This window comes from Tenebrio molitor, chromosome 3 (assembly GCF_963966145.1).
Source record: "Tenebrio molitor chromosome 3, icTenMoli1.1, whole genome shotgun sequence".
NCBI lineage: Eukaryota > Metazoa > Arthropoda > Insecta > Coleoptera > Tenebrionidae > Tenebrio > Tenebrio molitor.
Window position 1 is genome coordinate 2,568,975 of NC_091048.1, and position 16,230 is coordinate 2,585,204.

Here is a 16,230-nt window from a genome sequence, read left to right on the forward strand (position 1 = left end):
TTTCTCCATCTTCCACGAAATGGCGTTGTCAACCGCAGCTCCGCTTCCATCAGCCTCCGACACAAATGAGCCACAGTAAAATTCGACATTGTTCGAAAAGTGGAGCAAGTCGAAAGCGCTTAATGAGCCAGGTTACGACTCTATTTATCCCGATATGAGCTCTTTTATCGTAGCGTAAAATCTCCCGTTCAGTATGTAGCAATTATCGGAGCGGCCTTATTAAAACCGGCTTCATCTCGACGACGGTTAATTCTAATTAATTTGCTCGATTTAATTGAGTCGTAAAGTGTGCATAAGTTATTACCTGTTGCCCACGTGGAGGCTCATGTTGGGCTTGGGGAACACGCCCTCCGCCGAACACACTACTTGCAGCGTTCCGTCGCCGACGTGTTCTTGTCGCAGCTCCAGACGCTTCTCCGGCACTGAAATTAATAAAACATGTCAGGGGTTGCAACGTTCGAACAGAAATCGGACGGATTTTTTATCAATTATGCGGCGGGCCCAATCTGGCCTGCCCCAGAAGGTGGCGGCCACACCGAAAATGTTTCTCCCTTGCGCAAAACCGCACCCAACAAATCAAATTCACAAACTGATGATTTAAACAAACTCATTTAAGGAATCATAAACAATTTTTGACTGTTTGAACAAATCAAAATAAAATCTAGATTTTATTGTAGAAGGTGATCAAAAAGAAATCAAATCAAGAGTACATTTTCTTTGTTTTATCCGAACGTTTGTCTTGGTTTGAATCCTACGCAAAGGAAAGGAAGGATACATTTTTCATTCCCCCCCGACGGAGGGCTTTTCAGAGCCTTTTCAGCCACACTGACAGGAAGATTCGGGATGGGTACGGTGAGGAGGGTGCCGAAGGAATGTGGTAGGTACTGAGGGGTTAATACTGACCCAGCATTAGCCTTATCTATGATATGAGACCTGTGCTCATACCATACGATGTGATGGTGTGGAAAAAACCTGAAAAAAACCACACCATCCCAGGCGGGATTAGAACCCGGCACCTTCCGAGTGCAAAGCTGCGCGCTAGGCGCGTGGCCACAATGCTCGGTGAATGACGCTTATATGCACAGTCGTTTTATGGTTAACTACCTCTCGAAATAAATAATTAATTAATTATTAGTGATTAAAGTTTTGTCTTCAATGGTAAAACACTTATTCTGGGATAATTGTTGCTTACAATTGCAGTAAACATCTGTAAACTTTGCCGAAATCGAAAAATTGTTTTCCTGGTTAGCAACAGCGCATCGTTGACGTTTCTTTGACATTTACAAAAAATCTGCTTAACATATTTTAATGTGAAAAAATAGAAAAAACATATTTCCATATTTTTGTACTTTCCACGGTCATGAAATTTATTCCTAGTTGATTGGTGCCATGTCTAAATGTGTTTTCGAGTTTTTTGCATTAATTAGTCTCAAAAACAAGCAAAAATGAATTCGTAAATCGGGAATAATAACTGAAAAGTTTAAGAAGCCCCGATAATGAAAGTGCTAATTTGCCTTTTACAAAACTCGCCATCTTGATGAGCTTTGGCTTGTGCGTTGATAACGCCTCGAATCAACTTCATCAAGTTAATTCGAGTGCTCACAATTCACCGACTTCTCTGTATTTAAAAGATTATTTTGTAATATTCCGAACTGGTAAGTAAACAAGAACGAATTAATGAACGTTATTTGAGCGGCTTAAATATAAATTTTCAAAATTGGCTGCCGCATAATTTAATAACTTTCATCATTGAAGCGCTACACCTTTGTTTATTGCATAACGTACAAAAGGAGAGCCAGGAGCTTCTTTCCTTTCAGGATTTTTTTACATTTTACCCAAAGGGTGTTTATTCAATTCCGTGCAGCTCAAACTTGTATTTATTTGATGATTTAATGTTGCTTTCTTAAGGGCTTTCATCAAGAATGTTATGTTCATCGAGCTCCAAGAAAAACAAGCTCATTATTTTATTGTAAAAATTCACAAACCTCCTAATAAAACCCAAATGTAACTCTGACGAATTTGCTTCATGAAAATGTTTAATCAAACTGATTTCATGCAACTGCATTTTATAATTAGTTTTATGTTGTATGATTTATTTAAACACGATTCGAGCTTCCTGTCAACATGTCACGTGATCGGTAATGCGTTTCAACTAAAAACCTAATGGAAACAGAGTTGTCTACTAAATTTAAATCATATATTCAATTCATTATAATTTAAGTTGACAGCGTTGTCACATTTCATTAAATAGAAAATGGCCTCTATACGCAATTCCAAACAAAGAGATTTTTTATTCTTTTTCTAAAGCGTTATTTTCTCCCTCGTGTAATTGTGGCCAATTGTCACCAAGATAACAAGAGTAATTTAAGACATATTATCATTAATTTTTGTTGTACATAACGTAACTTTAAACCGTTACGTATACGACGAAGACGAACGGTACCGCTGGCGGGAGCACTCCGGCCGCGGCGGCAGTGCCAATTCTCGTAGAATCGCAGGAAAATAACCGTTTTAAAGCTGAAATTGTAGTTCGTTCAAAACAATTATAGTGATAATCACATTAACGCCTGAATTATTCAAGTAAAGCCATACGTTTTTAATGCTTTGTTTTTCATAGCCTACTTGACCAGCATTTTTTTGAAACGTACGGTATAATTAACTCACACTCGGGATGAAATTAACAATTAACTATTTATGAAGATGCAACACTAATTTTCTTTTATAAATCTATCAAATTTGTTTCCTGAAAGGAAAGTGTCAGTTCAGATTAAATAACTCATGGATCCGGCAAAGCGTGTTAGCGAAGCATTAAGTCGTTTTAAGAAAATGACCGCAACTTTTATTGTCACAATATGCTCTCAACTAAACTTTGCATTGTCATAAATCCGCGGTTTATGCAGCTGTAAATTTTACGATTAATTTCATTCGCAGTTTTTACGATTGTTATGTCGTAAAACTATAATTCAGACACTGCTATCAATTTTTTTTTATCAACTCGGATTGAAAATGTGCGCCGTTCATTAAAAAGTTTAGCTTAATTATGTTAGTTTTGGTTTGTTTGAGGAATAACCTGTTTTGCTTCAACAAAAATAATTTAAGTAAATGAAACACACGAAATAGTTTCAGTAAAGAACAAAACAATTATTCAGACAAGTTTATCAAGTCATTCTTACTCACTTAAAGTTTTGTTAGTTGCCAAAGCGAATATGTTAAAGGTCATTATGGAAGCCCATTTTATCATTTACTCCATTTATTTCTTTATTTCCATTATACTTTTATTAACTTTTTATACCCAATGTTTCGTCCAAAATGACTGCTTGGTGATATAGTTAATGGAAAATTGTTTTCATTTTTTTTTTGTTCTCAAATAACAAAACAAATAATATTTTTACATTCATACTGACGTATTTTAATCATTTTCGTGAAAGGATAAAAATTAAGACGAACCAACACATTTTCCAATACTTGGAATCATCGCACAGCACAGGTGAAGAGTTGAGGTGAAGCGATTTACACCGCCAGAATGTCAGTAAATATTTAGCTTGGCTCGGTGGTTACTTTAAGGAAATGAAATAACAGTTCAACAGATGGTTTGCTTTGTGCAAAATAAATCAACCAAATTAAATCAAACAAAATTTACATTTAACACACGTTTAAACGTTAAAGAAAAATTTGTAGTAGGTCCACTTGTGACAATTACAATTTTGTTTGTAATCCCTCGGAGATCCTCATGGAACCCCTCGGTCAAGTCTGGAATAATATCGGGAAGAATAAAAGGGAACGGTGTCAGAAACTGTCTTGATCGTTTTCCCTGGGTGGCGCGGCAGCATTTCGTGCTCTGCGCCGAACCACAGCCCCAATTTACTTTGAAGTGACAGTTGAGGGTAAAACACAAAACAATGAACATACCACGCAACTTGAGTTGTCTTTTTTGCTCCAAAGGAAAAATAATTTTGTATTTGGTCTTTGACAGGTGTGTTTTAATTGGAAAATTAATTAAATAATATCCAAGCCGTGGGGCACTCGCCACCACACATTTAAGACAACAAAGCAAAAAGTAATCGCTGATTTTAGCAGCACTGCCGAACACGACAATTCCATTACAGTTCACCTGTCACGTCTGCACCACTGCCGAATTTATATTTTGGAAACCGCTGACAATACCGCGTCCACCGTTTCTACCACTAGCGAAATTGGCGTAATTAAGCGAACGCCACTGTTCAGTGTGTCGCAATTCCCGCATGAATATGTAAATGTGAATTATTCAAACCGTGGTTAATTTGTTATTAAAACCAACTCGTGCAAAGTCGCTCTCGCTGCAGCGACATGTAAAAATCGCGGCTGAAGTTTTCATCTCGCCTCCCGAGGGAGCACCCTCATGAATTTTTTTTTATTAAAATTATAACGAGCCGTTCACGAGCGCTCCGCACCGTAACGATGTGACAACAGTGCACGGTTCCGGATTAATCATTTCAGGGTGATTTCTTTAATGAGATTCGTTTGGCAATTTCGATCGACACCTAAAAGTCCCGAGAGGGTAGTTTTGGGCGTGGGGTGCAACAATAGTTATTTACAGCAAGAGTGAGGAAGGTGGAGCTTTCGTTCACGCGAATCGCGTTGCAATCAAGAATGAAAAGCAGTGAGTGAAAGAGAGTGAGCGAAAGTGAAGTGAGCAAAAGTGAAACCATCACCCACTGGTAACTGTGGATACAGACACGGTTTCTAGGGAGGTATCGAACAAAAAATATTTTGATAAATATTAAATCAATATTAAATCATTATTAACCAATGAAATTTGATTTTTTTAGCAATTAAAAAAAGTTGTTAAAAGCAGAGTTCTCGAACGCGATTTACATCAACTTTGAAGAAATATAGCTTGACGTTCTAATTTCCATGATTTTTTTTTCCAAGATGGCTGCTCTGTCATTCCGGGGTCCCACCCAGCATCCCTTAACGTCCTTGTCCGGTCGGGACAAAGATCATAACGCCATCCCGCCAATTAGCAAACAATCCCGACTCACCGAAAACGAGCATCCTCTTCGTCTTCCTGTCCTCGCTGCTGAAAGTGGAGACGAAGCAAGTGTAATCTCCGGAAAGATCCGGGCCCGGTTGGATGATATGCAAGGCGCGGTGCACGCTGTTCGTATCGGTGCTCGCCGAGTACTCCAGATCTAGACGTCCCTTAAGTATACCTGAAAACACCATCAGCTACACTTATCTCAAAACAAACTTTAGCGTCGTTCTGACTTTCAAATCCGTTAAGGGAAAACTTTAGCCAAATTTGAAGAACCTCACGCCCGGACCGAGGGACGAGGACGCACCGTTTCGTGACTATTCACCAAGAAAATTTATTTAAATTACTCGGCACAAGAAACTAGTACGGCTTTGGCGAGGATCGGGTCGACGGCTGATGATTTATGGACTATTTCTGATTTTAAACTTATATTGGAATTAAATTCGTTCCACAACTTTTACTGAGAGTTTCTCCTAGTTTTTATTATTTTTTAGGGAAAATGCGAATTTTACTCGAAACACCGGCGCTACATCAAACCACTGGAGCGAGGGAAATTATTTCAAAAGAAAGTTTCTCTAACTGGAAAATTGCCTCTACTGTTTTCATTTTTAAGCTGAAATTGTAGACAATATAGACGAAACAATCCAATACAAATTATGCAAAACTACAATTTCCTACATAATTACTTAACTACACATGATTTACATTTAATTTACAATAACTTTCACTCTTCTTCTAGAGGTATTGGATTCTCTCATGGGCTGTGACCTTGGAAATATCAGGGCGAAGGCGAAGCGATAAACCACTGACGATGTTTTCCGGTTGGTTTGTAGCAGATATGACTCATAGCCCATGAGAAAATCCAACACCTATACCTGATCCCTCTTGTGAGCTGGCATCACCTCCGTTCACGGCACAGGTGCTTCTCAACTATTTCAAGTCTCATAATTTATTATTGTCCTCGTAAATATCTTCAGAAGGAATTTTAACAAACTAACTAAAATTTGTTAAAATCTGTTTCAGATTGAAAAAGAAAAAACAGATTTCCAATTTGGAAACTACTTCTGAAATTTCACTTTGCAAAATAATGCAACTACCTGAACAGATTAAAATATCAACGAATATTGTTTCCATTTTAAGTCGTCAGTTCTGAACGAGTTGGAATATTTTCTGCAGCTTTAAGCGCTCGGACTGTACTGAAAGCTCTGGTAGTTAAAACACTAACAAACTTTGGCAATTAGCGGCATTTTCCTTAAAGACGCTTTAATTATTGACGAGAATAATTGACTTTACGAATCCGAATCCCATTTATCTTTCCAACAAACTAAAATATTTACAAACCGAACCGGATCTTTCCTTTTTTCCTCGTTCCGAGTTTCCTTTTTTTATTTGTCTTAGAAAAAGTCTCCCTAACAAATAAATTGACGAAATTAATATAATTAAGTGTTTTACAGTCTTTTGTATGGCTGGGCGTTCGTGGGACCACAAACTTCAATTTAGGTCAATTACGGGACCACAATTCCCTCACTGACTTATAAAACAAATAATTGCTAAGAAGAAAGTTTCAATAATGCAACGTTACAGACACATCCTACATATTTTACGAGAGGCCAAATGCTGGACGACAAACGAGTTCGACAACTAACTCATGACAGTTTTTAACAAACTTTCCAACTATTGATAAGCTGTCAAGGTAAACGATGCGGCGACACCGAACGCAAAATTTATATTCGATAAAACGGTGATGCGGCATTCAGGCATCATCAATTAAAAAAGTTGAGTATAACTAATTATTGTTGTCTAATACAAATTAAATTATTTTGCTTATTGAATTAGTATTTTCATAAATATTTGTTATTAGTATTATTATACAGGGTGTTATTGAAAGTTAACCACGAGCTACTGGCTTCATGTAGAACTCGAAAAAAATATCTAAAAATTTTTATGTCAAAACATAAAATCACATTTATTTTTTGAGCTACAATTTTTTTAAATTGCTTTTAGTTTTCTACGTTGTCCTACAGCCTCGTAGGTAAAATTTCGGCACATTTTAAAATACACCCTGTATATCATGTTTTATAAAATGTACGCCAATGCGAAGTAACCTATAGGAAATATGCTTTAAAACAAGGAAACCGCATTGGTGTACGTTTTATAAAATATGATATACAGGGTGTATTTTCAAAATGTGCCGAAATTTTACCTAAGAGGTTGTTTGACAACGTAGAACACTAAAAGCGATAAAAAAAATTGTAGGTCAAAAAATAAATGTCATTTTATTTTTTCACATAGAATTTTTTAGATTGTTTTTCCGAGTTCTACATGAAGCCAGTAGTTCGTGGTTAAAATATCTGTACAACTTTCAATAACACCCTGTACTGCAACATCCAGAAATAGCATATTTTGATGAAACTTTGTACAATAATTGGGTCATAACTAAGATAAAATGGTGAAAGTTTCATTAACATTGGTCTTTAAACAAGACACGACAACACCGTAACACAGTGGCCACACTTCGTCCCACACGATGACCGATTGCCCTATAGGAAAGACCTACTGTATAGTCCAGTCGAATAAATACGTTATTAATGTAGAAATAAATAAAAAGCTGCATATGAAGCTAATTAAAAACTGTTTCCAATTAAATGCCTGCGGGGATTCCCGCGACAATGCGTTTGATCTGGACACAATAATTTTCGCATCTGTCGCTAAATTAATTAACGGCTACTAAACATTTTAAACAGAATCGAACCGATGTACAGCTTTAATAATAGTCATCCTAAAATCGATATTCAACTAATTTGGGCTTCCAACTATTAATTCAATTCACCATTTTCTGACAAAATTATTCGCCAATTTGTATCGGTCCGTGTTCGGTACGATTCCTGCGGAATCTATTCCAACCGTCGAAATAAATTATTTATGAACACCACTCCGATTCAAATCAGAATAATTGCACGTTATAAAGATTCTTGCATTGGGAGCGTTCGCTCGAGTCGACGTTCCAATCGGAAGCGGCATTTTTTTTCGAGCGGAATCAAGGAAAAGGACGAGAAATCTCACCTAATTCCTGCGGTTTTTTGTTGGGGATCCACTGATAAATCGGGGTGGGCGTCTCGTTAAAAAACCACTTAACGACCAGTCCTTCGTCCAAGGACTCCTCCAACGTGTAATCGCAGTCCAGGACCACAGGATCGCCCAGTTGCGTCACTTCCGGGACTTGAAGTCTGTTGATTCTCACCCCGACGGTGCACCCCGACAGTCCTGCAAATTACCCTGATAATCACTCGAAAACAACACGACGGGGTGCAAACCCGCACAAATAATTTTAAATAAATATATTTCACAGCAACGCAAATGATAATCATAATAACGATAATCATTACGAACAGAGATATACTGTGAACGTTAAAAAATGTAGCGCAAAATAGTATATGAGTCACCGAGCGACGCAAATGATAATCATGATAACGATAATTATTTCGGACATCTGTATATCTATACTGTGAACGTTAAAAAATGTGGCGCAAAATAGTATATGAGTCACCGAGCGTGTAATGGTGACTATTACTCACGAGTCCAAGTGACCGATGGTCATTACACGCGAGTACGCGATGTATACTTTTACTGGCACTTATTTGCTGAATCGTTTTCAGTTTTGTGATGTAATATTGGTTGCAGAAAGTAACAATAGATATAGCTGTCTCTCAATATCAGAAAAATAATTGTTTGCACATATTTTCAGCGCCAAGAATGCAAACATTGCGCAGCGTGAACAAGTTTGTTTGGATCTGACAAACAGTGACGTGCAAGGAGAAAATCCTGGAGTGCGTAAAAAATATACAAATCCATAATTGGCACAAGTCGGCGCACATAAAATATTAATCCTGCTGGAAAGTAAATTTTCGAGTCGCGACCTTTGAAAAATGCGTGGCAGGATAAGATCAGGATGACGCAGTTTGCTGAACGGTATTGTTGACAATGACATTTAAAACTCGATAAAATAAATTTGAACAGAAGAATCCAAGAAGTCTGATGTACTGAATTGTAATAATTGTATTGTTGGGTGAATTATCGTATCAGATGATCGGAAGTGGGTGTCTATCGTTATTATCCTTCGAAACGTAAGAGATAAAATTAGAATATTTTGTAGCATGAAGTGTAAATATCAATTTACGCGCTTTGTTGAGATAAACGCCCCCGCTTTTGGTTCCCTCGGAAACTCCAACATTCTCTCCATCATTTTTCCTCTTCCGACTGTTGTTGTTAATCGTTTGGAATGCAAAAACTAAATTTATTTCGTTACCAAACATTGTCACAGTTTGCGAATTTGTCCTAGAGAATTAAATACTCCATTACTTCACTGCCTATTTATTATTAAAAACAAATTTAAAAAATGTATTGCCTTGGGGAGTATCAGCATTGATAAGTGCAGCGCTTACGTATTTAACAATTTAAGAAACAACCTCCATATTCTGATATTTTCAACACTCACAGTCGTGATATCAGACATGTTTTGTGAAAGCCGTTTGAGTGTAGTTGACCTTTATGCAAGTTAGACAGTTTGACATAATGTCGATCGAGGTCTTGAGTCTACTGTTATGCAGTATGTTGTGCGCTCCCTAGTAAATTATTTTAGTGAGAAACATTGTAAATAGAGTTGAGGAGCAAATTTTTATGACATAGGTCTGTCTAGAGAGTATTAAAAAATGTTTCAAAACAGTTTCATGACAATCTTGCAGCTTCTGAACAAAATTCTTCTAGACAAATGTCTCTACAATCGATAGTTTCTTAGATAAGGATTACGAAGCCCAGCAAGGCTCATTAAACTCGCTCCACTACTGCAAATCTTAATCAATTTTCAAGGATCTGAATATTTCCGCATCTAGATCGAATATTCTTTATGACACTACTTTTGAAATTTTATAAGTTCCAACGGTTCTAATTTTAGCTATAAGCAATTTTAAGAACCTGCTAAGTCAGATAAAAAAAAAATCGTCAAAGATTCCATTATTATCTCAAATTATTTCCGAGCTATAAAGAACCAAGTGTGAGTCTGTCAGGACAAATAAAACATGTTATATTTGGATCCTTCTAAATCGACAATAATAATTGTACTAAAAAATTTTCCGAAAATAGATATTGTAGCACAATTAACTTTCTACAAAATAATATATTCCCAGATCAATACTCGTTTAAGAACAAGAATGAAAAATTTGTTCACAGCATCAGAGGACCTTTTGTTACAAAAAATATACAGGGTGTATCCGAATTCGACCGATAAACTTTCAGGGCAGATTCTATGACCAAAAATAAGCATAAAACTCTTAATACATATGGGGTCAAAAATGCTTAGTTTGCGAGATAATCGACTAAAAAGTTCACCAGCAACAAAAGAAATCGGGCGAAATTTTTTGATGAAACGTACAAAAATAAAAAGGAGCTGTGTACAATTTCAAAAAAATTGTCAAAATTTCGCCCCCTTGTTCAATGGACAGATAACTCCATAAAATACAAGGAATTCAGATCGTAATTGTTTTTACGCTTTTGTTGATTACCCCGCAAACTAAGCGTTTTTGACCCCATATGTATTAAGAGTTTTATGCTTATTTTTGATCGTAGAATCTGTCCTGAAAGTTTGTCGGGCGAATTCGGATACACCCTGTATATTTGTTTATAGAAATGTTAGTGATAAAGTATTCATTGCGCTTAAAAAAATAGGGTAGCCACTGCAACCATTCAAAGCTCTGAAGTGTTTACCCCAGACGGCAATTACCCGTTAGTTAATAAATAAATATGCAAACCTGCAGGAAATTTCAAGAGCTTTCAAATCGTGACCAAACCAAAATAAAAATTCAAATAAAAATATGAAAAATCAATCTTTGGAAATATGATTTATTTCTAATCTACCCAATCAAAAACTTGAACCTAAATATAGATTTCCTGATTTTTACCTAAAAACAGCTCCTACCTATTATGAAATGCGAGTACTTTCTATAACAAGAGAAATTTGAATTTTGAAGATAAAATTACAAATAAACCAGCAAATTCTGTTCCAGAACACTCTACTTGAAGCCATTTGCTGCACTTAATCCATTCTTTGGCTCTCATATCATAATAAACACACTGTGCATCAGCGTCAAGACCATAACACAGTTATAGGTTATAACACAAATGGGAGATTTCGATGAGAATGTGATTCATGTGTCACATGATACCTTCTGAAAAACTTTAATTGGCTGGAATAGAGTAGTAAGGGGATATCGCACTGAGAATATAAAACAAAAGATTCTATCATCTTATTTTAAGCTAAGAAAGATATGCCGATCGTTGAAGAGACGTCGCTGCCATTAGTAAGTCGGTTCCAATAAAACATCTATGGATTTCAGGGTATTCTCTCATCAAAGATAAACTCGTGAATTATTAGTAATAGATAATACGACTCGTGAAACCAGAGCAGCACATTCAATTTGCGTTCAATCTGCAGCTCGTACATATCATCGACGATAATCATATCACGTTTATTACTATAGCTGACAATGAAATATTATCAATGTTTGGTTTGTTTTGGAACACAACAATGGGTATTATATTACTATTAGGAACTATCAAATAAAATTAAAGTGCATATTCTAAATAGATACATTTTGGACAATCCGCTATAACAATTAAATGTTTTTAAAATAATAGTATTTAACTATAAAACAAACTAATCTCTGCCAACGTTACACAAGCAAAGCGTCAAAACATTTCTTCTCTCTTCTCGACGTTCATACACACAAGGGCAGACTGGCTGAAAGGAGACAGAAACAACCCTTGCCTATTATTCTCTTAGATTTGCCGTTATTTCATATTAGAAGCGTATTCCATAATCGGGTTATTTCCTTTACTCTTTTATTCTATTTCTCTCAAGTTTCAAACAGCTCATGTATCGATTTTAAGAATAAAATTGAATGTTTTAAGGGGTGCAAATCAGACAGGCCGAGAAAATTTGATTTTGTGAATGGGCTTTTAAATAATTTCTGTTGGAATGTTTTATAGCTGGCTGCAGAAAGTCTAGGTGCCTTTTTTTTTTACCACTCAAGGATCGGAAAGACCTAGATGAAAAGTGACAACACTTCAATAACTACAATGTTTCAATTAACAGTGATACAATTATTTATTCTAGCAGAAAAATCCTCCTTCACAATTACGAACGAATATTGTGTAAACATTTAGTAATGTCTTTTTGATGCACGTGTATGTTTAGTGCTACCTCATCTTTGGTTTTATCGAAACGTCTGTCTTAGTTTAATTGTACACATATGTGTACTTGCTATACACGTCGTTTTATTGGTTGCCTACCGCTCAAAAAATCGATTATTAATTAATTAATTATTATTAATGTCAATTAAAATGAACAATTTTTTTCCATGATCATTGGATGCTAGTGGTTTTTTCACTGAAAATAGCAAAGATGGCAATTGAATCACTAGTGAAGAAATAATATTTTCTCACTAGTGAGCAAAGTGAATGTTTTGAGAGTTTGTGGATAAAAGGCGCCAAATATGTTGTACTGAAGGTTTTTTAAATCTGTTTTTAAAATACTTTCTGAATATTAGTAACTAAAGCTTGCATTATTTTTGACTTATTTAAATTTGTAACCTGTTATTTAGATTTCAATTGACGAAAAAACGTGAAATTGCTAGGGGTAGATTTCTGGGAAAATTCATGCTACATGCATTGTGTGTTGGTGTCACTGATTAAACTAAAATCAGTAGGCCAATCACAAACACGCAACGCCTGACAACTCGTGATTAAATGCACTACTTTGCTCACTTGTATTGAAAATACCTATTTCCAAATTAAAGGAATCATATTTTTTGATACACAAATAAATCAGTTTTTTTTTCCAATGTAAACCACATATTCTGACATCCTAACTGTTATTAACTGTTGCCTTTAGTAACTGTAGAGTTTATTATTTGTTTTATAAAAATAAACACATTTTTAGTTTTGTTTTTGTTTAATTTCTAACACATTTATTAGCAATTAGTTTTTGCCTGCGACTTTGCTCGCGCATGTTATGGAATATGACAACGTCAATATCAAATTGAATTTTTAATTAAAATGTCTCCAAAGTTTTGTCTAACTTTCCGCTACTGAAGCCATATAAGAAAAAAAATAGTTGCTAGAGAAATAACAGAAATAAGCTAGGAGAGTCAAGTGCCTTAAAGAGTTCGGTACATTTATTATTCTTTCCTTAAAACTTATTTCAATACAAACAGCGAAGTAATTATGTCAATTTACTCCCCTTTTTTGTTATTCCCGATGGACGGGTTCATTATCATCTTAAACGTTAGTATCATTTTCGTTATCCCATTTCCCGCGAATCTGATTCATCAATTTTCTCCAAGGTGACAATCCAATTTTCTTCCATAGTTGCCGTGTTATCTTCTTAGTCATTTTCATCGAATGTTTTTGATGTGTTATCATATCACATGATTGTCCGTCGAAAAAATAATCATTTGCAGATGATTCCCCTGCATGATTTTTGTCAAAACAATTATTTATTACTACTTCACAGTCACAGGAAATTTTACTATAGTTGGCGCGGCGAACCAGTGGAGTAGTCATGAGATGTTTACGTGATAATTAATTCGTAGAGACGTCAAGAAAAGCCTTATATTTCCACTGCCTCGCCAAATTTTAGCTCTTTTTGCGGGAAATTTAAATCTGAAAGTAAAAAAAGAAAGGATACATCTTTCATTGCCGCCGAGGGAGGGGGGCTGCTGAAGCTTTTTAGTCACAATGACGATGACGGGAAGATTCGTGATTGGTTATGGTGAGGATGGGTGCAGAAGGAAGGTGGTAGGGTACTGACCCAGCATTCATACCACGATGTGATGTTGTGAACCATGAAAAAAACCCACACCTGGTCAGGCGGCCCCGGGATTAGAACCGGGGACCTCCAGAACGTTAAGTGGCGCGCTAGACGCTTGGCCACGATCCTCGGTTCCTGCATTGAGCGCACGAATCTTCTTAACGCGCGTCCTTTAACCAATAGGAAACATCCCCCGAAAATCACGTGAAGATCATCCCAGTTTATTACTCCACTGAGTCGCCGCGCCGAGTATAGAAAAGTAGCCAGCCAAACATACGGGTAGAGACATGACCTTGAATCTTATCTTGAACCTCCATAAAGAAAAGCGTAGCTTTTTGGAATAGAACCTGCATAATGTAAAATCACAATTTCAAGAAGTCTTGGTTCGTTTACAAAAAATATTCTTTAGTTTTTTAGTGACTGCTCGAAAGCGCGTTCCGCTATGCGAGTTCTGCATTTTGCAATTTCGCAATATATGCAAGAGTCAGCAGAGTTTTTCGTTCCTCGATTTACTTCCGCGTTCAGTATTTAAGTCCGAGTTGATCAAAAAAAAGTATCTGTCCGGGAAGCGAGCCGAAAGCAATAAAAATGATAAAGTAATCAGGGTTGCAATGAAAACTTTATATCCAGTCGGAGGGTTAATATCGCTAAATTAAAACTTCCTTAATGGTTTGTAACTCTATATGGAGTCAAACTTTAGATTAACTGCTGTTTTCAGGGCTGAACATCGTCTCCGCCGCTCTAAATTTTTTCCGGCTCGCAATTTAAATTTCGTGCCGTTGTTTCGCACTCGTCCGAGCTTTGCTTCCGATGAATAAGCAATTTCGGCTCTATTATGGAAGCGTCAATGGGTGTATTGAAGTAATAAAGTCGGAAATTGTCAATTAGAGACCGCTAATGCGTTTAAATTATTAGCCCTTTTAGTCGGTCCAACTGTTGCACCATTCGCACAAACCAATAATTTACAAGTTTTAACGGCTGACAATGAATAAATAAGTGCTCGAGAACTTCTTGATTTACTGCTAAATGCTCTTTCCAAAAAGCGACTCTCCCAAAATCGATACTGCTGACTGAAGGAATTCGCAAGTTTGCCGCGCTCGCCGAACCCGGAAAAAATTTTAATTGCCGTTTCTTAACATAAATTGGAGCTTTCGCAAAAATGTCGAAAAGTGCAAGCTGTTCCCCCGGGATTATTTTCCAAACTATTCTGCTCCTCTTTCACTGTTGCATCGATGCTAAAACATCTAATGAACGTTGAGCTTTGTGGACTTTTCGACAAAGCGGAATGGTGAAATTATTTTTTTACCTATGACCTCTGAACCGGATACATTTTTTGTGGGTACCGGCATTAATCGAGTACGCCTCCATTGAAAGCATTTTCAGCAAACCGTTGCGGATTTAATGAATTTATTTAAAAATCAGACAAAAAATATTCATTTCCGCTTCTTTTTAATAACCAACTTGGTTTACATCTGAAATTTACTAATTACAAAAAATATCAAAACAGTTTAATTGCTTTGAATCCAAACGTGTTGTTGCTTTGTAAAACAGGAGAACGATCAATAATCAGGCAAATATATCGTGAAAGAAATTTGCTTGTAACGTTTTTATTGCGAATTTGCAGCGAATTAGCTTCACGGCGTCACATCGTCACACCGTCACGTCTCACGCTCCAAGGTGAAAGGCTCATTCGAGTGAGTTCGCGCGCTTAACCGACCTGGCGAGAAACAATCAGATTTTGAGTGGAGATTTTAATATCGCTTTTTCGACAGAAAAATCAAAGCCCTTAATTGATTTTTTTAAAAACAGCATTCGATTTTTTCAAATATGCTAAATGACCCAAAAAAGAGTACATAGAAGTTTTTACTTCTGTCGTGCGGTTTTAAGCACACACTTTCTTTTTATTTTATTGTCACACATATTATATTATTTAGTTTGTGATAAGCAAGGTTGTTTTGACTTGTATAGAACTTTCTAACTATCGAGCGGTCCTCAACGTAACTCTCAAGTTAAACAGTTAATTATCCAACTGTCTGTTCGATAACTCTGATCCCTTCACACAAGTTTTGTGTGTTCAGATGATGCTTAATATGCATGTATGCAAAACAGATTGATGTACTAACATACGTGTACACACGATAATGTAGTGCACGTTTGCTGACTGCATATTTATTTTCTGCAAAAAGAACTGAAAATGCTCCAAACGCACTACTTTCAGATTTAATTCTGCTAAAACAACAACGTGATGAAAGCTAATTTCGACAGTTTTTCCCAGTGATGCGTCAGTTTGGAATAAAGTACATAAATATTATTCAAAAATGAGGTTCTGATTCTGAATGCGTTGTTTTCAAAT

The 16,230-nt window shown here is 36.3% G+C and overlaps 1 protein-coding gene across 7 annotated transcripts in view; it reads right to left on the reverse strand.

Moving 5' to 3' along the window:
• The window catches only part of LOC138126091 (uncharacterized), a 48,527-nt gene that overhangs the window by 24,716 nt on the left and 7,581 nt on the right, over nt 1–16,230 (reverse strand). For all 7 annotated transcript variants that reach the window (XM_069041766.1, XM_069041765.1, XM_069041769.1 and 4 more), the window contains 3 exons: nt 8,078–8,278; nt 5,022–5,192; nt 305–422 (listed from right to left, as the gene is read on the reverse strand). In XM_069041766.1, the coding sequence (XP_068897867.1) occupies nt 305–422; nt 5,022–5,192; nt 8,078–8,278 (490 nt within the window). The remainder of the gene's footprint in view (nt 1–304; nt 423–5,021; nt 5,193–8,077; nt 8,279–16,230) is intronic.